The sequence below is a fragment of the Myotis lucifugus genome, unplaced genomic scaffold (assembly GCF_000147115.1).
Source record: "Myotis lucifugus unplaced genomic scaffold, Myoluc2.0 scaffold_68, whole genome shotgun sequence".
Lineage (NCBI taxonomy): Eukaryota > Metazoa > Chordata > Mammalia > Chiroptera > Vespertilionidae > Myotis > Myotis lucifugus.
Genome location: NW_005871116.1, coordinates 1,158,619 through 1,181,734, shown reverse-complemented (window position 1 = coordinate 1,181,734; position 23,116 = coordinate 1,158,619). Strand labels below are relative to the sequence as shown.

At 44.2% G+C, this 23,116-nt stretch overlaps 1 protein-coding gene and 1 long non-coding RNA gene across 2 annotated transcripts in view; both read left to right on the top strand.

The window, feature by feature from the left end:
* Positions 1-318: 318 nt before the first annotated feature.
* Positions 319-23,116, top strand: part of PRLR (prolactin receptor) — a 60,447-nt gene continuing 37,649 nt past the window's right edge. The window contains exon 1 of the mRNA XM_023754981.1: positions 319-918. Coding sequence (XP_023610749.1) covers positions 884-918 — 35 coding nt within the window. The 5' untranslated portion in view covers positions 319-883. The remainder of the gene's footprint in view (positions 919-23,116) is intronic.
* LOC106697413 lies at positions 4,906-6,051 on the top strand. Its single transcript, XR_002829616.1, has 2 exons — positions 4,906-5,690; positions 5,822-6,051. It is a non-coding gene; the product is annotated as an uncharacterized LOC106697413 (long non-coding RNA).

The window sequence follows — 23,116 nt, the reverse complement described above, 5'->3', positions numbered from 1 at the left end:
ATATATATTTGATAAATCTTTGGTTTTGTTTTTTCTTTTATACCACTTTTCATTGCTCTTTTTTGAGCATTAAAAGATATTTGTCCAAGTATAAACCAAGACTCCGTTTCAGGAAGTTCAGTAGTGCTTTGAATTTCTTCTTTTTTAAAAAAAAATATATTTTATTGATTTTTTACAGAGAGGAAGGGAGAGGGGTAGAGAATTAGAAACATCGATGATAGAGAAACATCGATCAGCTACCTCCTGCACATCCCCTACTGGGGACGTGCCCACAACCAAGGTACATGCCCTTGACTGGAATCGAACCCGGGACCCCTCAGTCCGCAGGCCGAAGCTCTATCCACTGAGCCAAACCGGTCAGGGCTGAATTTCTTCTTAATTGTGATTCTTCTGAGTTGCGGTTGTTTTAAATTTGCCTCTACTAATTTGCAATTTATCCTTTATCCTTGGCCCTGATTTTTACAAAAGCTTATTTCTCAACTAACCCTGAGTACATCATACAGTCGCAGCTTTTAGCTCTCATGAGTCCCATCACCATTGAGCCTCAATTACACTCGACCTCCCAAGACATAACTCCTCTGATCGTCAACATCTGCTTTGAGTGGAAAATGGTTGAACTGTCTCTGCATTTCCTTGCCACATGGGAAAGAAATCTGCTTTTTAAAATTGTGACTTAATAATTCCTGAAATGGGGATGGTAGCCGACTCCTGTGACCCTGAGAAGGTCACTGATGCTTCCAGAAAGGAGGAGCGAAGCGATGCTGTGGCTGAGGCACAGTTGGGAGCAAACTGTCCGTCTCCAAGAAAGCTGAGCGCTACTCTACAGGGAGCAGGACCCAGCACCAACCACTGAGCAGTCCTTTTCCAGCTGTGACTGTCCTCCATGAGCTCTCTGCTGTACTTCCTAGCTGGGTTCGTGTAAGAAATTGTGAAGCAGAAAACTATCTGAGAAATCGGTGACCCATGGCGGCACAAAAGGACTGGCTTTTAATGGCTTCACAGATGGGGTAATGTTGGAAGCAGTGTCTGGAGCTCACTTCAGCATCCCACTCTTCTCCCAGCATCCATCCCTGCCCGGGTCCTAGGGAGCTGAGGGATAGGAGGAGGGTGTGTGTGTGTGTGGTGTGTAAGGTGGGAAGTGATTGGAGGTTCTTTTCTGTTCCCAGGCCAGTTGGATATTGCCACTTGTATTCTTTTATTCTATTCCAACTCCTTTCCAACAGAGTAGAACTCTTACTTCAGAATGGTTTACCTGGATTTGCTAAAAAAGAGAGAGAGAGAGAGAGAGAGAGAGAGAGAGAGAGAGAGAGAGAGAGAGAGAACCAGTTAATGAGGCAGTTGCTCTGGCAGAAGCACTGCTCTCAGAGAAACACTGGGGTTGCCTTTCATCACTCGAAGTCTACGTGTTCTGAGGCCTCATCCTCTCCTGAGAAAGGAATTAACTTTCCACATTTTAACCATTGACAGTATGTGTGCCTGACGTATTCTCAGGAGGAGTTATAATGATGGATCACTAATGGGGGAGACAAACTGGATAACCTAGAAGACATGAATAAATTCCTAAAATCATACAACCCACCAATAATAAATCATGCCCGGCTGGCGTGACTCAGTGGTTGAGCGTAGAACTATGAACCAGGAGGTCACAGTTTGATTTCCAATCAGGGAACATGCCCAGGTTTCAGGCTTGATCCCCAGTGTGCGGCGTGCAGGTGGTAGCCAATCAATGATTCTCTCTCATCATTGATGTTTCTCTCTCTCTCCCTCTCCCTTCCTCTCTGAAATCAGTAAAAGTATATTGTAAAAAAGATATAACCCCATACATATATGGTCAGTTAATTTATGACAAAGGAGCCAAGAATACACAATGAGTAAAAGATGGTCTCTTCAAAAATGGCATTAGGAAAAATGGGTATCTACATGCAAAAGAATGAAATTTGGATCCTCATCGTATAGCATACACAAAAATCAGTTTAAAATGGATTGAAGATGAAATGGAAGACCTGAAACTAAGGTGGTGTACACTTACAATTTTTAAGAGGTTAGATCTCATGTTGTGTTCTTAGACAATAAAAAAAATTTAAATAATGGGTATGTTGTGGTGGGGGCTTAAATGTTTATTTTCCTATCTCAACTCCAAGTGCCTTAGTCACTGATACATAGAAATGAAGGCTGTTTTTTTTTACATTGACTTTATTGGGGTGACATTGGTTAACAAAATTATATAGGTTTCAGGTTACAATTCTATAATTTTTACACAGTTTTATAAAGAAGAAGTTTCTAAGCAAAGAGAAGGGAATTTTGCTTTGTAGTGTTAAGCTTTTATGTATTGTTTTATTCAGTCAGCAAACATTTGCTGGGGGCCTGCCATGAGCCAGCACTCCGCAGTTTTGGAGATACAAGTGTGAATTAAGATCCCTGTCTTCAAGATGCTCATCATGTACAAGGCCAACACACTGTTTTAAGTAGCGGCCTTGGCGTGTACAAAGTGGAGTAGGTGCATAGAGGAGGCGAGGGAATGCTCAAGGAGGCTCACAAACCCCTCTAATGCAGGGGGATCACAAAACGGCTCTTCCAGGGTGCAATGGGTAGGAACAGGCACCCTCCAGATCCATCCAGCCCAAGGCTCTGTAGAGCGGGGACTTCTTCCCTAATCAGGAAGGAAGGGGGTTGATGCAGAGTAAGCGTCGTCCACTTTTTCTTGCCAGGATTCTATCAAACAAAGGAGCAGGCTGTGAAAAGCAACATTTCTCTTCTTGTCTTTGTTTTCTTCATTAAATCACTCTCAGGGCAACTGCATGCTCCAGCAATAGGTGTCAGAACACAACAGGCAGGTGTGTCTATGCCGTCAGAGTCTGCTCTGTTACCAGCATCATGTTTATGAAATCAATTTTCTGTGCCTGCTGGGTCAGGCTGCTGTGAGAACTAGTTCTCCACAGCTCATCGCGTTGCCTCCGGGGTCATTTGACAGGGCTGGCTTTTTATCAGGAGCACAAAGGCGAGGAGCACTACATACCTTCTCCTGACATCTTCATTACCTGTCTCACCATGCTGGTAAATAATATGCAGATGGTGACTTAAGAGATGTGGCATTCCCACTGCTCTTTTTCACTCCTGGAACTCTGTCTATGTTGCAAAAATCAAAGTCAGGATTACCTCAAAATTTGATTTTATGTTCCTCCTGTTCTCACTTTCTGGTGCCCACACAACACATACAGTACATTCTTCTCTGTTTTAACCTATGTTTTCAGGTAGCACAGCCCCTTCTGCTCATACTCTTACTGTAGAATGTTGTAGAATTACTCAATGAAGACTCATGCATTTGTTGATTCTCAGATATATATTAATTGCCTACTGTGTTCCTGGCATGATGCTAAATCTTAAACATAGAATGAACAATGGGAAAGATGGCAGCATCTGAATTAGGGACTGTTTTTATTTTATTTCTTTTCAAACTTTTCCAAAATCTGTGGCATCATCTAAAGACAAAAGAGAACATGATCTGGGTGCCTCAAATAGAAATGGATTAATAATGAGTAAGAGGCTCGAAAGCTCTCTAGAACACATGGTTTCAATTAACATGAGTAAACTGATTATCTGGAAAAAGAGCTTGATCGAACCCCTGGATTTTGGGAAGAAAGCCCTGTTTATAGATTGCATATTGAAAGCAGATGCCTGGATCACTTTTCCTAGAAATAAGTGACATTAGTGTGTTTTACTGAGAGTGGCCCTTAATTTATGTGTATTTAAACTGTCAGAATGTTTTAGTCCTTTATGGGCAGGATTTCTTTCATTTACTCATTTAGTAAACATTTACTGACCTGTTACCCTGGATCAGTCAGTCGTCACTGTCAGGTACTGGGAATTAAGGGTCCTGTCCTCCTGGAGCTTACCTTTGGATGAGAGGACAATGAAAACAAATGAACAGACATTCCAAGATCCCCAGTGGATGCCTGAGATCACAGATAGTATTGAACCCTTTATATACCATGTTTTCCCTAGACATACATACCTATGACAAAGTTGAATTTATAAGTTAGGCATATGTAGGAGATGAACAGCAATAACTAATAACATACAATACACTGTAATAAAAGTAATGTGAATGTTTTATCTGTCTCGCGAAATATCTCATTGGACTGTACTCACCCTTCTTCTGTGATGTTGTGTTGACAGTAGGGAACTAAAATCACAAAGTGTCACAGTGGATAAGGGGAGACTGCCATATACCAGATATTAGAACTTATGCTATGAAGGAAACAAATGATGTGCATACAGACACAGGTGTGTGTGTGTGTGTGTGTGTGTGTGTGTGTGTGTGTGTGTAAAAGAGTACAAAAGTGACAGGTTGGAGCCAATCATGCAAATAGGAGAAGAAAAGAATTTCAGGCAGAAAACAGAATATTTGCTTACTGTTTCCAAAAGATAGCTCTTTTGGACAAAAGCAGTATACAATTATCTAAATCAGGGGTTGGCAAATCCCTCCTGTCATCTGTTTCTATAAATAAAATGTTGTCCTGCTTTTGTAGATAAAGTGTTTTGGGAACACAGGCAGGCCTGTCCTTTGGCGTATTTTCTGTAGCAGTTTTCACACGACAATGGTAGAGTGTAGGGAGCGGCTGTAGGGTCAAGCCTCAGACTGACCTGTGGCAGAGCCACATACAAGTCCCAGCTTAAAGGGAAGAGCCCTCCGAGCACAATTAAGCTTGACCTTACAGTCCTCCCTTGTTCCTAGGTAGCTAATGGGCTGTGGGAGGTGCAGCAAGTGCTGCCAAAACAAGGCTTGAGTAACGAAATAGATTTGAAACTTGCAAGAACATTGTAAACATGTTGACCACTCCCCTTGTTTTGCTTTGTGTGATCTGACTATAAAATAAAGCTTCTGCTCATAGGCTGTGTCACTGTTTCCTCATCCAGGCACAATAATCCCACCTGGTCCCAACTGTTTTCTCTTGCCTGTCTTCTTTAATCCTTTACTGCCCCTTCTCAGGTTCACCCCTGGCTGTGCTGGACGTGGTTCAGTAGAGCACTGTGGTTGCGACAAAGCTGCCGTGGCCTGCAAAGCTGAAAATGTCTACTGTCTGCCTCTTTACAGAAAAAGTTTCCCAGTCCATGATCCAAATCACCAGGCTGAATAATCATTACATCTGTGGGCCTTTTAATTCTGTGTCTTTAGCCCTGTGAGGTCAAACCAAACTTTGTAGAAACTCTGCTAAAATGTACCTGGTGATGATAGTTGGTAATTATTGAGTGAAACTATGTTCCCAACACTCTGTTAAGCACTTTACATGAACTGTATTATCCTTAATGCTCACAATAGCCCTATTCCGTGGGTGCTATTATCACTTCAGCTTATAGGTGAGGAAACTGTGACACAGAGAAGTTAAGTAACTTACTTGATGTCACCCAGCAAGTAAGTGGTGGCATCAAGCGTCAAAAGCACACAGCCTGGGTGGGAAATACTATCCTAAACTGCCCTCATCACTCAACATTCTGCAGCTCCTCCACCACCACAGACCCGCTGCTTCCAACTGCTTGTCTATCCCAACTTGCACAAGTAAACAAACATCTTGCCACAAGAATTTAGAACTTGCTTTGGAGCCAAATGTTAGTTATCCCTTGCTTAGCATTCAGGATTCAAGGCATGCTTCCAAGTCATTTCCTCTCAAGCTTCATTGAGAAGCATTTGGGTAAATATTTTATGCTTTCAGGAATGGCCTTGGCCACCCTGGAAATCCAAGCTATTTCTATAATTACCCAAATGTGCTCACTATTCGATGTACTACATTATTCTGCAACCTTCTCCTTTGTTTTTGGCTAGAAGATGAGACTCTTGAGCCAATACCACCCTTCCTTTTCTCTCCGTGTCCTGAGCATGCAACATACCTTCAGTGTCTCCTCCCCGGATTGCTGGACAATCTCCACTTAAACCCCAGATGTACTGGGGACGACAAGTTTAAACTCACCTGAAAAGTCTGTTTCAGAAAGTTCAAGTTCTCTGATGTTCACTCCCAGCAGCTCTGTCCAATAAACTGTATGTGCTAATCTGCATGAAGGATGTTGGTGTTTCTAGATTTGATTTGATTTTTTGCAAGCCTATTCACTACTGAGGTGATTTCCCACAGGTTGGAATAACTTTCCAAAGTCACTTGTACTTCAACATTTACACACCCATGAAAACACTTGAGAATTGCCATGTTTTTCCATGTTCGAGTGTAGGGTTTGAATAGTTATTGAATAACCGCACTGTGCTAAACAGTACCTAATCGCACAGATGGGCATTGTCCCTGTCATCATGGAACGGCAGGGATAAGGACCAGTAAAGAGAAAATAAATATACACCATAGTGAGTGTTATAATGAACAAAGTCCCTGGTGCCTACCTAGGAGGTGGGTGGAGGTCATGGTCAAGGAAAACTCCCCGAGGGGTAGATTTAGAAGGGAAAATTTATCAGACTTGGAGTACAGGAGGGAGAGGATTGGAAATTAAGGAGTTGAGCTCACATCTGGTTTTATCGTCAGCATTTTGTTGACTTATTAGCCATTTCTTGGTATATGTTTCTACACACATCCAAAATTGATAGTCATCGATTCAAATTAACACACTTCCTATAATTTTTCATGTATGTTATTGTGTTTCAAGACAGCAAAAGAATCAATCCAGCCTCACTTTGCTAGTAACCAGGTGTGAGATTTTGGACAAATCACTGAATTTTGCTCAACCTCAGTCTTTTCATCTTCACAAGGATACTGAACAAAATAATTTCTCTGGTTTCTTCCACCTCTGAAATTCTACCCTATTAAACCCTGTCTTTCTCATCATGCTTTCCTAACTTCCATGGCTTTGTGCGGAATTTCCCAACTTTGAACCTGACGATGGCATATCTGTTAGAATTGTATTATACTATGTGTCACACCAAATCTGACTGACCAGGAACTGAAGCAAATTGGGGGTTTTCTTGTTCGCAGGTGTGAAGGAGTCCAGCTTTAGGCAGTCCATGGAGGGGCCAGACAATGACCTCAGGGGCCCAAGCTCCTTCCATCTTCCTTCTTAGTCACCTGTGCTCCCAAGACAGCTGGCCCATCTCCAGCTTCAAGTCTGTGTCCTAGGCCAGAAGAAGGGACAGCAAAAAGGGCAAAGGGCAAGGTCAGCTGGATCAACTCTCTTTGAAAGAGCTTTTCCAGAAGTTCTTAGTAGCATTTGCTTAACTCTCATTGGTCAGAACTGTCTCACATGGCCACCCCTAGGTGTAGGGGAGTGCTCTTTTCTTTGGTTGGGTACATGGATGCACTAAACAAAAGGAGACTGCATTTATAAGAAAGGGAGAAGGGATATTGGATAGGCAGTTGGATCCTTTTGTTACTCAGATGTAATATCAAAATAGTTTAAAACAGGTCTGGCATAACCACTGACCAATCAGTGCAGCTGCTCAGCACACTGCAGCAGTACATTCCAGTCGATGGGGTTTTTCTGCTTGGCGGGACAGTCATTACATGCAGCTTTTATCCTTCTTCCCCCCATGTAATAAGGCTTAAGTTCATCAAGGGCAGGACCATACTTTGCAGATATTCTTTCCAGTCCCCAGGAAAGCGACATTAATATAGAATAAGTGTTCACTTTTGTTGAAAGGAGTTGAATTATTCATATTATAATCCAAGGATGATACACCCAGGCAAAGAAGCGTTCATGTTATTATCTATTCTGTTTCCTCGGGACTGGATGACCCCTCTGAATGGTGACTGTATAATCCTGAATGCCACAGTACAATTGATTAAAAAACTGGGAGATGGAGATGGGCTTTGAAAGTTGTTCAAATCTTTTACAATTATTCAAAGGGATTATTATAGACTTTTAAAAAAAAGTATTGCCTGAAATAAAAAGCTTCAGGCATAATAGAGGTTTAGAAGCCCTTTCTCTTCATTTATGAAATTGAATAGATCTAACCAAAAGCCCCCCCTTTAGGGTACAGCATCAAATATAATCAGTTCCATAGAGAGTTGCATCTGGTCCTTCCAGCCTATAAGACACCTAATAATGTATTACTTCTTTTCACTAAAATCTCAAGTAACCATAATGCTCAAGATTAACTCAAAAATTCATGTAGCAATCTTGATTCTTTTTTAAAAGCTATATGTTTAATGTTTATCATTTAATTTTCATTAATTCAGTTTTTTTCAAAGTGCTTCTATTTTTCTCTGCTTTGTTCATTTTTAAATGATGTTTCAGTGGTTGTATTTTTTTCATTTGCTCTAATTCTCCAGTTTATTCTCCATTCCATGTGCTTCTGGAAATGCAGTACAAGTGTATCCAAAATTATTTGGAGAATTATTGGGATACCAAGAAAAAAATATATGTAATATCCTATTCCAAATTGGTTTTGGCAAGACCTATCTTTGAATCATCATATCCATTGAAACATCTCTTAAGTGCAAATTATTCTATGGTGTAATAGAGGTTAGAATATAATGGGTGTTTTGTTTCCTTAATTTATCTGTAACCTCTTGCCTTGGTCCTCCAGAGAAATCTCTCTCTTTTTTTATGTTCTTACTTGGCTAACTTCCTTTATTAATAAAGTATGATGGGGCATCTTCTTTAACCATACATCTTCAAGTCTAACATGAACTCTTTCTTTACTTATTTCATTATCTTTGAAATTGGGATATATCTTTAAAATTTGGGCCTATCATGATTTAATTGGAAGATTTTGGGGGCAGTAAGTAAAATAATGATAACAAATAAAACAATTAATAGCTTCTCAGATGCATTGAAATGAAGGAACCTCCAACAGTAACAGTGAACTTTTAAGAATTTCTGAATGCATCCTGCTCTGAACTATACTATTGTTTTTGACTGGAGCCATACCATATCCTAAACAGAACGAGGTTTAAGTTTTAGAAAATAGGAGTACACTGGCTCATTTTTGTCAGCCAGGGAATTAGTCCATTCCGGATATTTCAATTCTCAACTGAATGGTTTAAGATGTTCCCATTCCCACCACCACTCACTCACCAGCAACACTTTTAAATTAACCTTGGAAACAAGCGAGTAAACAGAAGCACAGTCATCATTCTGCCAAGTTCAACTACCTCTAAGAACGCCTACGTCCGATAGTCAGCAAACAACCAGATTGCAAACCAGAAGTGTCAGCGTTGACATGTGCTACTTGTTTGCTACTCCGCAAGGGTCATTAGCTGTGCTGCCCCAAGATGTGAGGGACAGAAACAGTTCAAGGGCCAGAGACAAACAGCATTTAGATGGTCCCCAAGTGGCTGAGGTAATAGGAAATCTAAAACAGATTTTCCTCCCAACGTTCCCGTCTGAACAGTCTTCAGGATTACACAGTGTAAAATAGGAACACTTTTGGCTACTAATCCTTAATAATCCTAAACCTTGGATACTAAAACCAGAAGATAATTATTCTTTTATATTTCTAGGTATAAAGGTGTTCTTGATTTCGATGACCACAATCATAACAATCTTCTAGTTTAATTAAAAGAGTGTGTTCCTTCCTCACAGTATTAGAGGCTTCAAATGCTTAAAGAACCTTTTCATAAACACCCCCTCGTGGGGACTTACAGATCAGGACAAAGGGAACATGTTAAGAATGTTCTTAATATTGCAATTAATCGGGGATTATTTTTTAAAACCATTCCTTACGAATTCTGGACAATATCTTTTCATGTCTTGGAGGTTGTTGTTTTATTGTCCTTTTAAGTAGGATTGCAACCCAGCTTGTAGACGCTACAAGCTTCTTGGGGAGGGTGGATTTCACACTTGTGGTCTCTGAGCCAAAGTAGGCAGAAAGCCACTTTGTTCAGGTTCACTTACCCCCACGGTCGCCCCAGTCAAGTTGCCCGCTGGTCAGTTTGTGCCGACTCACATCCATGCCGTGCTGTCCAGTGGACTGGAGCAACGCATGCTGCCTTTAAGTGATCCCAATTTGGCATTGTTGCGCTTGCAACATTCAGCTCTAAACTCTCTCCTTCCCTCGTCAGTCAAGGAGACTCGGACTTTGGTTCTTTGGAAGTCATAGTAGGACATTTTATTCATTTGGCACTCATTCCCAAGAGGATTTGAAGTTACATAATTTCAATATGACTCTGCTGTCCTGTGACCTCAGCGAGTTATAACAATAATAGAGCCTCTAACGTTCCCCAGTGTTTCACGGTTACAAAGCACTTCCATGCACCTCCTTTTGTTAAAGTTACCAGCCTCGGAGAATGCCAGTTGCCCCATGTGCTTCTGTGAAAGCCAGCAGGTGGAAGAACGCTCGGGGAAATGGGGCGCTGGACAAATGCAAGGGTCGCCCTGTGAGTCTGTCGACTGGTAGGACTAGAGTGTCAATGTGTTGGCCCAAGTTTGGTTTCAGGTCTGGCCTCCAGAGAAGTTCCCATTCAGGATATTTGTCAAGAATGAGAGGTCAGAAATGCCAGCACTGGGAGGTCAGGCTGGTAGTCTACCAAGAATTCATACAGGAAGCGTGTTGGAAAGACAGAAATGGAGGACTTTGGCCTGAATTGGCCTTGAAAGGGGATCTTGAATTCTCCCCGCTGATGACTGCAGGAATATCTAAACTCTGGCGTACAGATGAACTGTAAGCCTCCAGTCTCCAAGAATCAGAGCAGTTTCAAGTTGAAAGTCCCCTCACTGGCCTCCCCTGACCAAGTCGCTAACCCCTCTAGGGTTTCCTAGGGTCTCTGCTTGAGCACCCACAGAAACAAGAAGCTTGTTTCCTACCGGAGTTGCCCATTTCATCGTTGGGGCATAATAATCATTAAAAGTTATTCTTCCTCTTGAGTCTAGGCCTTCGGCCTTATAACATGACCCATTTGTGGGCAAGTGGAATGAGCAGCAAGGCACTTCTCTACCCTTTTATTGAACTCGAATTTGCTCCCATGTCATTTCCTCCAGTGAGAGGATTTCTCTACGTGTGCCTTTGGATACACTTTCTTAATGATCATAACTTTGAATGGTTTTTAGAGACAGCACACAAAGCCCCTGCGAGTTGCATATCTGCCTTTCTACTCTCAACTTCTCCATGTCTTCTGTATCTCTGATATCTCTTCTTCTTCTGCACCTAACTCTCTTGTAATACTCCTGAAAATTAAGCATGAACTCACACACAGAGGCAGAGGATTCTAAGTGAAAAGAGCAGAGAAACTTGGTTCAAGCCTGGAGAAATTTCCACCGCTAAAGCTTCATAATAAGTATTTACCCAGTAGGGGTGGAAGAGAATAATGGGAGAATATAAGTGAAGAGTCATTATAAATTGCAGTGTGCTATAAATCCACTGTGTACTTTACCATTAAGTTCTACAAGGCCTCGAGCTCCCTGTTTTATGCTAGAGGACATTAAACAGAGAAGAAAAGTGACATGTCCTAGGACCACAGGATCCATTGGCGGCAGAGCCAGGAATGGAACCCAGATCTTCCAACTCACAATCCCTTGTTCCCTTTACTGCCTCTGTGTTGAACAGTGAATTCAATAAGATCATCCATGCACAGGCCCTAAATAGTACCCAGCAAACATGAGGAGCTCCATAACTAGTGGCTGAAGAAATGTCTGAGCAAACGAATGAATGAACGAACCACTAGTACCTTTTTCCAATGACATTTTATAGTTTCCCTCTAAATGTCACTTCCGTTGTAATCATTTTTAATTAGGTCTCTTAGGAGTGTGGTTCTCAAGATGTACTTGTGAAGATTAAATGAGACAATGCATTAAAGTGCTTAAAAACAGTGTCTGGCAGTCAATAAATGTTAGCTATTATCTTTCTCTGTTTTCCAGCCATTTCTAAAAATAAGACTATGCTGATGCTGTAAGAACTCACTAATCTGAAAATCACTTTGCAATTTACTAATGAAAGGAATTACGGGATTGCAAAAACATCATGACTAGTTGTCAGTTCCTATCCTGTGCCTTTAACTAGGCCATCCATGCCTACCTCTTGTTGTTGGCACCCCAACAGCCACAAAGTCCTGGATTCTTTCACTTCTTCCTCTGGGCTTGTGTTTACTCAGCCCCCGACCTTGGGGTTCTGTCTCCCATTCCCAGCGTGTTGGACCTGACAATTTAGTATTTTGCTCTATACTATTTGAGCCTTAGCATTCTTGCTCCCTCTCTGTCAATCTCAATCGCAACCTCAGTCAAGATTTTTGGATTTCCCTGTGGTTCCCTTCATTCCCGGTGCTGTATTCCTTCTGAACAAGGCCTATTCCTGTCATCCAACTTGGTGTGTTTGCCTCACACATGTCTGATATGAGGTCAGACATGCTCCATATTATAGCATCTGTTATAAATATTGACTTTTGATACTTGGGGCTCAGAGATCGTCTTAGTCTCTTCATATTTCAGTATTTCAGGCACGGGAAAGGATGATTTTTTCTTCTTTATTTTTGTGTTAACTCAACTGGTTCTTTACAGCCCTTCCATCTGTTGGCTCTGGTCTCCCAGTTTGAAGAGTGATTCCTGAGTGCTCTATTGGCTCATTTTTCCTCTAGAGCTCCACACACATAGATACAAATCACCATACATGATCTGTGCCTGTTGCCAAAATGCTTGAAACTTCCTTCTGAATCTCTGAATGTATCTGACAATTTTTCAAGACTAAAGGCTAACCTTGGGCTAATGTCAGTGAACAAGAAAGAACTTTGACAAATTTACCAATTAATATTATGCCTGAAGTTCTGGTGTGGACAAGAAATATTTATTATCTTTTTATTCTCTGTGTCTTCTGATGAACTACCATTTGATATATTCTCGATGTTAGCAGTATATGTACTCTCACTATCCCATCCAGAATGCAAGTTTCTTCAGAGAATGGACTTTAACTATTCATATTTATAGCACCTAAAACAGTATTTGGCAAATCGCAGGCAAGCAATCAGTGTTTGTTGAACACTGAATGAATGGAATGAATGAAAGCAGGATAGAGTTGAGCCTTTGGCATGAAGAGATCCCAGTTTGAGTTTTGGTTATGCCACTTTCCAGCTATGAGACTTCTCTGAATTTTAATTTCTTCATCAATAAAATGAGGATAATAATAGGACTTAGCTCATAGGTTTTGAGGGATAATTAAATAAGATAACGCATGTAAAGTTCTTAGCACAGTAGCTGGGATATTTTCAGAACTTAATAAAAGTTGACATTTATGTCTAGTCTTTGCAGTGAATCTCCTCAAATATTGAAGCTTATTAGAGGTAATTGAACTAATTTAATATGACCTGTAGTGGTGACTGTATTAAAGACAAATTAGTTTAATTCAGCTGTCAGCAAGATTTTACTTAAAGAGCCACATTGAAAAAAGAAATGTATGTATTGGTCGCACCACCATGCCTAATACACTTTACTAGGCTTCTAGGGGTGGGCAGGATAGGATAGATATGACGCAGTCCCTTCCCTCTGGGAACATAAGCTCCAGAGGACTTACTATATCCGCAGTACTTGCTGAGTACACATAAAGGTGAGGCATTGTTGTCTCCCGCATCATCTGATTTACTCTATGTGCTTCGCAGAAAATTATCCTACAACACTTGGTGTCTCTTTGAACCCTTACCATGACAAGAAACCCACTGCTTCTGAAACCGCTTGCTCTATTTGGGAAAAGTAATCACCATTAGAAAGATCTCTCTAGAATTAGCACAAATCTACCTCCCTATGATTTCTACACATTGACCCAACTTCTGCCTTCCAAATACACCCAGAATAAATCCATTTTCCCCCTATGTACCAGAGGTCAGCAAAGTAAGGTCTGCAGGCCAAATCTAGCCCACCATTTATTTTTGTAAATTGTTTACTGGGACACAGCCATGCCCATTCATTTAAATATTGCTTGTGGGCAGTTGCACTAGACGCGATTGCATAGAGAACTTATTGAATAGAGAACTTACGGACCACAAAGTTGAAAATACTGACTCTTTGACCCTGGAAGAAATGTTTTTGGCCTCTGCTGTACATGACAGGCCTTGACACCCTTAAAGACAACTGGCATGTCTTCTCTTTAAGTAGGAAGCTCAGAATTGAGGCTACAACTCTAAATGGGAGCTAGTGGAGGCCGAATGGAGTAGCACTATCACCTCCCTTGTTCTGTACACCATACTCCCATGATGTGGCTGCTACCACAAGGGCTCACTGCCTTGTGTATAGAAGCCAATACTATGGCACCGGCTTTTGAGGAAAGCAAAAGCTTTATTGTAAAGTCAACCTGAGAAGACAGGAGGCAGCAGTCAAACCTGTCTCTCTGATGGGGGGTTTGGGGCGAGTTTTAAGGGGTTTGGGGGAACAGGCTGGTATGCGACTGCGCTGGCGGAACAGATGTCCATTGGAGGGAATTTTAGAATTTGACCCTTTACAGTCCGATATGGCAAGTAGGGCTTCAGCCCAGATCTTCCCGGACCCTTTGCTTCGGGAAGGGTTCCAGCATTCAGGTGCCCGTCCTGTCCCAGCCCCTTGGCGCCTTGGCAGGGAGAAAGTTTGGTTCTGGGTGTAATTGGCAACGTTCTGCCCTCTGCACATGCTCCGGCTACATAACTTGCAGTTTTGTGCTGTTGTCGCTGAAAAACAACTCAGTATCTTGTAAGAAACAGGATAGGGCCGGTTTCGGTTGCTTCTGCCGTGACAAGGTCAGTGGTCACGTTGATCTTTGATGGATACATAATACTTGGTTGTATAAAGGACTAAGTCTCTGAGATTGTCCTGACCCCTCCCCACCCCCCCACCCCCGAGCTTCTGCTAAATCCCCCCTCCCCACCTGCGGTGGTGGTGCCCAGTGTTGGAAACTATGTACAAAGCTTGCATCGCCGCAGCCCAGAGCAGTCGGGAGCAATACCGCACACAGACAAGGGCCATATCGTCAGGGTCAGACAAGAATAAGGTGGCAGGCTCAGCTGGGATTTTTAAGAGAATCTAATAAAGAGGCCATTTACATCCCTGTGGGCGGGGTTGAGATAGCTCAGGAGGGAATGTGTCACCACCCTCTCCTCCTTAAGGGGGTGGGAGAAGGCGATTTTGCCGGGACCCAGTCATAGCTGGAGCCTGGAAGAGGGGCTGCCCACCCGGAGCTGTGGATGGAGACACGGCCACTGTCGGAACTAAGCCCTGAGGAAGGCAGGGGGCGAGAGCAGCAGTCACTCCGATGTGCTCTTCTCCCGTCCTCCGCATCCATGGCTGGAACCCAACCCGAAGCTGGGGGGCGAGGAGCCCAGGAGCCAGCCCCACGGGGCACAGAGCAGGGCCAGGATTTGGGGCACAAGATGACAAAGCTAAAAGGTGTGCCAGGCATTTCTTAGAGGACAGATGAATGAATGAAGTGAGCCCAAGGCCTGTCGCCCCATAAGTGCTTGTTGAACTGCAGAAATGAGCGGAAGGCCCGTGACCTCCCTGATGTCGTCCTGCCCCAGAGCTCTCGGTGCTGGGCTCTGCGTTCCCGGCTCCCACCCAGTGCAGCCCCATCCTGCGCTCCCCTCCCCACCCTGCAACCTTCCCCAGGCTCTGCTGACCCCTCTGGTACCCCACAAGAGCATACAAAGGGCCTGGATGTTACTTAGGAAGGAACAGAGCAGAGCCAGAGTTGTTCTGAACGGAACTAGGACATTATCAAAGAGAGGGCGTTAAGCCCTGAAATAATTCCCAGAATCTAAAATACATTCTCGGATGTTCAGAGTGTTAAAAATGAAACATTCTGCATCGCTCCAGTCTACGGTAAAAATAAATAAATAAATAAATAAACATTGGTGGCTTCTGAGAAAGCTGCCCCAGACATTCACGTTATAAGCTCTGGATTCAATAGACACCTCATTACCACATGCCTCGGGGCTGCCCGCTTTATGCTCAAATGACCCTCATCATCTCATAGCTTTTATTGCAAAGATATCCGGGCTCTCCATTCATTATGGCAGTGGCGGGACTATTGGGAGCGGGGAGTGTGTGAGAGGGACATCCTCAACGACATGAAGTTGCTGGTAGCCCTCCACAGCTTCCCACCTGCCACTTCCTCCTCCATCAGTTGAGTCAGCTCACCTGGAAGATAGAGACTATTCAGCCCTCAATTCTTCAAGGGGCATACTCTCTAGGAGTCTGCATTTAGAAGACTTAGAAATTACTTGAAAGCACTGTTTGGCCTGCTGCTCTGGTTAGATGGTTTGTTTTTGCATGCAACGTGCAAGACAGAATTCAGCACTAAGTTAGGCATCTTCTTAGGAAAACATGCTGAAATATTTAAGGATTATTACAAAATGATTCAGAAAAAAATAAAAATTGATGTGTACCGCAAAGAAAAAGAATAACTCAAATGTGACAAATATTAACAGGGTGTCTGGGTGAAGGGTATGTGGGATTTTTTTTTTACTCTTCTTGCCACTTTCCTGTAAGTTTGAATGACTTCATGATGACATTGCAAGGAAAGTAATCCCCAAACCCTGGAGCTGCGGCGCCTGTCCCTGGAGCGAGGTGATTGCAGTCTCGCTGGGCTGCAAGGGGAGTCAGAAACCGTGTCTCCTGTTCGGTCATCTTTGAGCTACAATGAGCCATTTCCTCTTTCAGCTGAAAAACTCTTGTCTTCATGGTGGCGAGCCTTGCACCTGAGCCTGGAGGTAAGGGGACTTGACCACATGGCCCTCGCTCCCACCCACTGACAGACAAGCTCTAGATCTTCCCCATCAGCCATGGGCAAGGAAAATCACGGTCTAGCCCTGAGGCCCATGAGTCCCAGGCACAGTCTGCTTACTGCTGGCTGAGCTCTCACAAGCTGTTGGTCTCTTCTCCGCACCTACAACATCCGATTGCCACTGTGGAGCTGGGGTTGGCAGAGAAGTACTTCACTCACATGTTGCCCTTCGCACCAGCTTGCACACCAGGCTCGGCTGACAACCAGGTCATGATGGATTAGGACTCCATTTTATAGTTGGAGAGACAGAGCCTCGGGGCTTGCCTCTGTATATACTGCAGTAAAATGGGATTTAGACCCCTCCCCAGACCAACTTGACATGTGTAACAGAGAGAGGGGGGGGGGGACGCACACCCTCTCTTTCAGAGGAACTTACAGGCTCATGAAGATATGAGAATGACTAGATCATTTCAGTCTAGCCAAAATTATGCTAGGATTTCCTGAGGCCGCCCTAGGTATTTTCTAGTCTTCCAACATGGAAAACGTGGTAGCCCTTTGGGGGCCCTCTGACACTTCAGTGTCAAGAACCAAGCCTGCGTTTTTCCTCTGGGTCAGAGTCCTCAGCTTCAGCACTGGTGACATTCTGGGTCAGATCATTCTTTATCCTAGGGGCTGTGTTGTGCATTGTAGGATGTTTAGCAGTATCTCTGGTCTCTACCCACTAAATGCCAGTAGGACACTAACCTACCCAACTTGTAACAACCAATAATATCTTCAGGCATTGCCTAAGATTCCAGAAAGGACAAGACTTCCCTCCTAGTGGTGACAATACAATGTTTCCAGACATTTCAAATGTCTTCCCCCAGTGGGGAAGGTGGGGAGCTCCAAAAGCGTTGGCACAACTGGACCATGTGGCCTAATAGCCCTGCCCAGGAGTACCTAGCAACACTGCGACCAGTGAATCAATCCAGCTGGCTTCTCTGAGGTTTTTTTCTCTTTCTGGGCTTCTGCCCCTGGATGCCAAATGTCTCATGAGATTTGCTTGAAGGAAAGATAAACAAGAGAGAACACTGACTCCTTGGGCAGTCCTTCCCTTTGTGAGGTCGAAGAGATCCAGAGAGGCGCTGTGTAGCCTCAACTGTGTTGCAAAGCGCCGGAGGGATTTGGCCGCCATATTTTCTTTGTATGTGTACTTATTTATAGACCACATTATTGCACAAAAGGTTTGAGACAATCTCCAATTTATTTCCTAAAATTGGATGGCTTTATAAGCAAATAGGCATGTGGCTTAACTGGAAATCCCTTCTTCCATTCCTCAGAGTAAAGAGTGGGTGAGGTGGTGGTAGCAGATTTTCCCACGGTACCAATAGGCAAACCAAGGCCCCGAGAGTAAATCCCGACCAAAGCTCTTGGGTTGGTATCCACTTTTCCTGCTCATCTCACCTGGGCCTCTTATGCCCCAGTTGACCCCCTTTCCCGGCACACCCCCCTCCCCCGCATTATCCTCCACCCTTTAGTTTGTAAGGCTGCATCTGATGCCTGTGGGTATCTGTGAAAACACAGGCGAGAACCTGAGGACAGTTGCATAGGCATCCAAGACAAACAGAAACACAGCTCAGAACTGGGGTGAAAAGAACATCTAGAAAGCAATGTTCATAAACTAATTCAGAAGAAGAAAAAAAATCCCTAAAATTAGGGGAGATTAGAATTGAGTGGAAACACAATTGCTGTCTGAGACTCTGCCCAAAGTGCTGCAGTCCATTCTGTGGCCTTCAGTCTGGTTTCTAGGCTCTGGGACTGAACTGTTAGCCCTTCAATCTTGTCCTAATGGTAACAATTACTCCCTAATGACCTCTCCCTGGTACCTCCTCCCCAGGGTGGATCAGAATGCCACTCTGACTGGCACACCAGGTTCTTTTGTAAGAGCTTGGCACCCTTTGGGCTCTTCCCATTCTGATCCTCCCCTCTCCAGCCCCTCCTACCTCCACTTCCCAGGCTCATTTATAACCTCAGCTCTCCCCACACTGCAAGAGGCTGGGAGGAACCTAAAGCATCCCTGGGCACTGGGGAAGGTGTGCCTATCCATACAGTATGCTTTGAAGTGAGTCTAAAACTCTAGGCCCAGAATCTTTTCACCAACCATGCTTGCCTACCAGAGTCCTTCAGATTCCTATCATTTGAGGCTCTGCTTTGTCTAAAGTCTTGCATTGCTCAAAATCTTTGAGCTTATCTAAGAGAGATAAGGCAGTAATTAATAGATAGGAATTTGCTCTTGGGTAGGCATGTTGGTACATCTCTAAGAAGAGGGCCTTGGAACTGGGACAGAGGGCAGGTTCGTTCTGATTGCAGTGGAGAGACTGAATGATTGAGGTGTTGAATTCCAGACCTGTACTGTCCAATACACTAGCCACATGTGGCAATTTTTAATATAAATTCATTGCAATTAAATAATATTAAAAATTTAGTTTCTCAATCACACAGGCCACATTTCAAAAGTTCAATAGCCACATGTGGTTTTGGCTACCATATTGGACAGAGCATATATAGAATATTTGCATTTTCAAAGAAAGTTCTACTGTACAGTGCTCCTGAGACTGAGGCTGGTACTGGCATTGGAGAGTTCTGGAAAGCAGGAGAACCTAAAATCGCCAGCTCCTTAGGGAAGGATAGAGACGAGAATTCCAAAGAGGATGTGAAACAAGACCAAAGGCAAACTTTGAATGCTCTGCCAAGGGTCCAGTGCTGAGCAAGCATGCATCCGCCTACCACAGAGCTCTTTGTGTTGACGATGTGAAGTAAAGAGTGAGTGGGGTTGGCTTTGGGCCCTCTTTCCTCCCCTGTCTGGTCTATGAACCACATGGCGCCTTGGGAAGCAAGAGACCCTATCCTGAGTCTGGAGCTCAGAGGGGCTCAGAGCCTCACTCACACATAGAGGTCACTGGCCTTCCCGCCAGAGGGAAGCCATCATCCTGATGGCACATGGCTGCCCATCGATATCACAGAGTCTAGCCTTGGGAGTTCCCAAATGAGAAGACGTTCAGGAGGAAAGGAGCACTTCCTTCCCCTCAAATTGGAGTATCTGAGGGGCGTGGAGAATCTGAGGAGCAGTGGTCACGCCTTACTGACAGCGCGGGTTCACACTTGCATAGAACTTGCAATAATGCGGAGCATTTGCACAGTGTGCATTCACCTCATCCTCACAATCACGGGCTGAGGAGAGCAGGGCAGGTGCAACCCTCTCGACTTTTTCAATTAGGAAAAAAAATCCATGCTCAGAAAGAGGTGCCACAGTCACTCTGACTGAGAAATGGCAGAGCTCCCTGTCTCGGGAGAGGGGGTTACTGTGTACCTGTCCAGGTCCTTTGGTCTCTCGGCCCAAGGGTGTGGCCTCCCTTTGGGTCATGCTGCAACCTCAGTTCTCAGCCAACCCAAGCTGACCATGGAGCCTCTAATAGTCTCGAGGACTCTTTATTACCAAGTGACTCATGTGCGCTGCTGAGAATGAGGACAAAGTGGGGTCATGAGTAGAATGAGAACACTGACTTTCCCACGAGTGCTGGTATCTAGAAGATGGGACAGAGGAAATGGCGCTCATGGCTGCCTGTGTCCCGGAGCCACTGACTGTGTCTGTGCACAGACACCAGGAGGCACTGCTCTCCTGGGTCTCAAAACTCTAACTCTGCAGAGCGAGGCCCTGGAATGGGAACGTGGCTTTTGTTTGCTAGAAAGGGATCAAGGATCCAGAAAACTGGATCAGATTAGTCCATTGATAGGACATTCAACAGTTTGTGGCCAAATACAAGGTGGGGCAGAAGTAGTTTTACAATTGTTTGTATGGGAAATAATATAATAATTAATAAATAACGATACAAGAATAAACTGTGTTTCGTGTACTCACAACTGTAAACCTACGTTGGCCCTACGCTATGTATGATATTTTCAAATTTGAAAGAATTTTTCACTGGGAGCCATTTGCATACATGGCTAAATAGGAGATAAAATTCCATATTTCCTTTGACATAGCATGCACATAAATACACAGATATGCAATTATTGGATTTCCACTTCTAGTGAGCTCTAGCGCTAAGTCAGCCATTGTCCAGAGAACAGAAAAGAAGGAGGAGGAGGAGGAGGAGAAAGTGGTCAAGTAAATAAAGCAATAGTGAGGCCAGTGACAAAAATGAAATGATTACTTTAAATGTACCCAATAAAGCAATACCCCTAGCAACCACTACTTTGTTCCTTCCCTTTACAGCAACATCCCAATACTTCTCATTCAACATCCACCTTTCTCTACCTCTAAGCCACTGGAGTTGGAAACATACCCCTTTCACCAATTCCACCCCTGAGCTGTCCATGTCAAACTTTGATGAAACCCCCCAAAGCCAGATGCCTGGCTCAAGGTGCATTCAACAGTGGGCATGTAACACACCCCAAAGTCCTAAGAAAACCAGTTCAGCTGCTCACCATACCACATGGACCCACTGGAGGAGGCTTCTCCTCCCCCCTCTCTTTTTACCCGGGAGGAAAGCCTTTCCCAGCAGACCCCAGGAGACTTCTGCTCTGGGTCAGTGGCCAGAACCGGAGGGATAACCACTCCTACACCAATCTCAGTTAATGAAATTACCATGGTTACCTTAGACCAGCGGTTCTCAACCTGTGGGTCGCGACCCCTTTGGGGGTCCAACGACCCTTTCACAGGGGTCGCCTAAGACCATTGGAAAACACATATATCATTACATATTGTTTTTGTGATTAATCACTATGCTTTAATTATGTTCAATTTGTAACAATGAAAATACATCCTGCATATCAGATATTTACATGACGATTCATAACAGTAGCAAAATTACAGTTATGAAGTAGCAACGAAAATAATGTTATGGTTGGGGGTCACCACAACATGAGGAACTGTATTAAAGGGTCGCGGCATTAGGAAGGTTGAGAACCACTGCCTTACTGATACCTCCTCATCCCCTGGACTGGACAGGTGATAGCTGACAAACTGGGCTCTGTGTGCAAACACAAATGGGAACGTGGTTGTTGGAGAAGCCATCAGCAGTGCCTGCCATATCAGTTATACACAGGGCCACAGGTAGAGAAAGGGGGGGCTTCCCTCTCCGCCTCCTCCAGGCAGCCTCCCAAGGAAGCCCCGCCTCCTTTGACCAGGTCAGATCTACCGCTGTTGCCTCTCATGGTACCTGCAGAGCTCCTTCTTAATACTTGCGTCATTTACACTTAAGTGTCTTACTAGCTTCTCCTCCATCAGACTAAACACTAGGAGGATTGTTTTAGCACAACACTATATTCTCAGGGCCCTGCCCACGCATCATAGATGCTCAGTGAACCTTACTTTACAAATGGGTGGATGGATGGATGGATGGATGGATGGATGAATGGATGGATGGGTGGATGGATGGATGGATGGATGGATGGATGGATGGGTGGATGGATGGATGGAATGGATGGATGGATGGATGGATGGATGGATGGATGGATGGGTGGATGGATGGAATGGATGGATGGATGGATGGATGGATGGATGGATGGATGGATGGATGGATGGATGAATGGATGGATGGGTTCTCCAGTCACCACATTAAACCGACCCTGACTTTTTCTGAAAATGCATTAGAAGGGGATGAATCCAGGTTTCCCTTCCTCCTCTCCATTGTCACCAAACGAGCCTGCACTGGGAGTATTTAATGTTCCACCCTCAGGCCCAAGCTCACTAAGGACACTGCCTATGACATTTTTGTTGGACAGTTGGCTTTTCTGCTAAGGGAGGGCTTCTGAGGGGAGCTGAGTAAAGGGGAAAGAAGAAAAAAGAGTGAATGTAAGCCAGTAAGAGAGTCAAGTAATTATCCGGCTGGATATGTAGCCCAGAAGTTTTGAATGAAGAAGCGAGTTTGAAAGAACACATTGTACATGAGTGAGGATGGGCGATGATTAAATCCGGCAGAGACAGTATGTGCTAGAAAAAGATGCAGCTAAGCGAGGAGAGAGAGGGACTTTGGGGCTGGTAGGGGCTTCGAGACGAGGCAGAGATGCTCAGACTTCCTCGCCCACCTGCTTCCCCTCTCCGTCGCCCTCTGAACCTCCAGGTCCTCCCTGCAGACCTCGGTGAGCAGAGCGGAGGGGCCAGGATCAAACAAGCGCCCGGCTTCTCAGAGAACCCTGTGACCCTCCTGCGCTCTTTTTTAATAAGATGACCCCGCCATTCTCTGAAGCTCTGAAAAAGAGCTTTTCCATGAAATTGCCTTTCACCCTGTCAGAAAGTTAGTGACAAATCATGGCCAGTCGCCCCTCAGTATTTTAAATAACCCTAAGATGAGCACCATAATGGAATTCGGAGAAGTGGAGGGAATTCCTAAGAACAAGGGAGCAGGCTGTGGGGCATCACGGACGCGTGAAATCACTCGCGACTCCCCGAGAGGCGGAGCGCACTCAGCCCCACATGCTAATCGCACAGGGAGGCTGGTGGCAGCAGCTGCTGAGACTGCGCTACACACA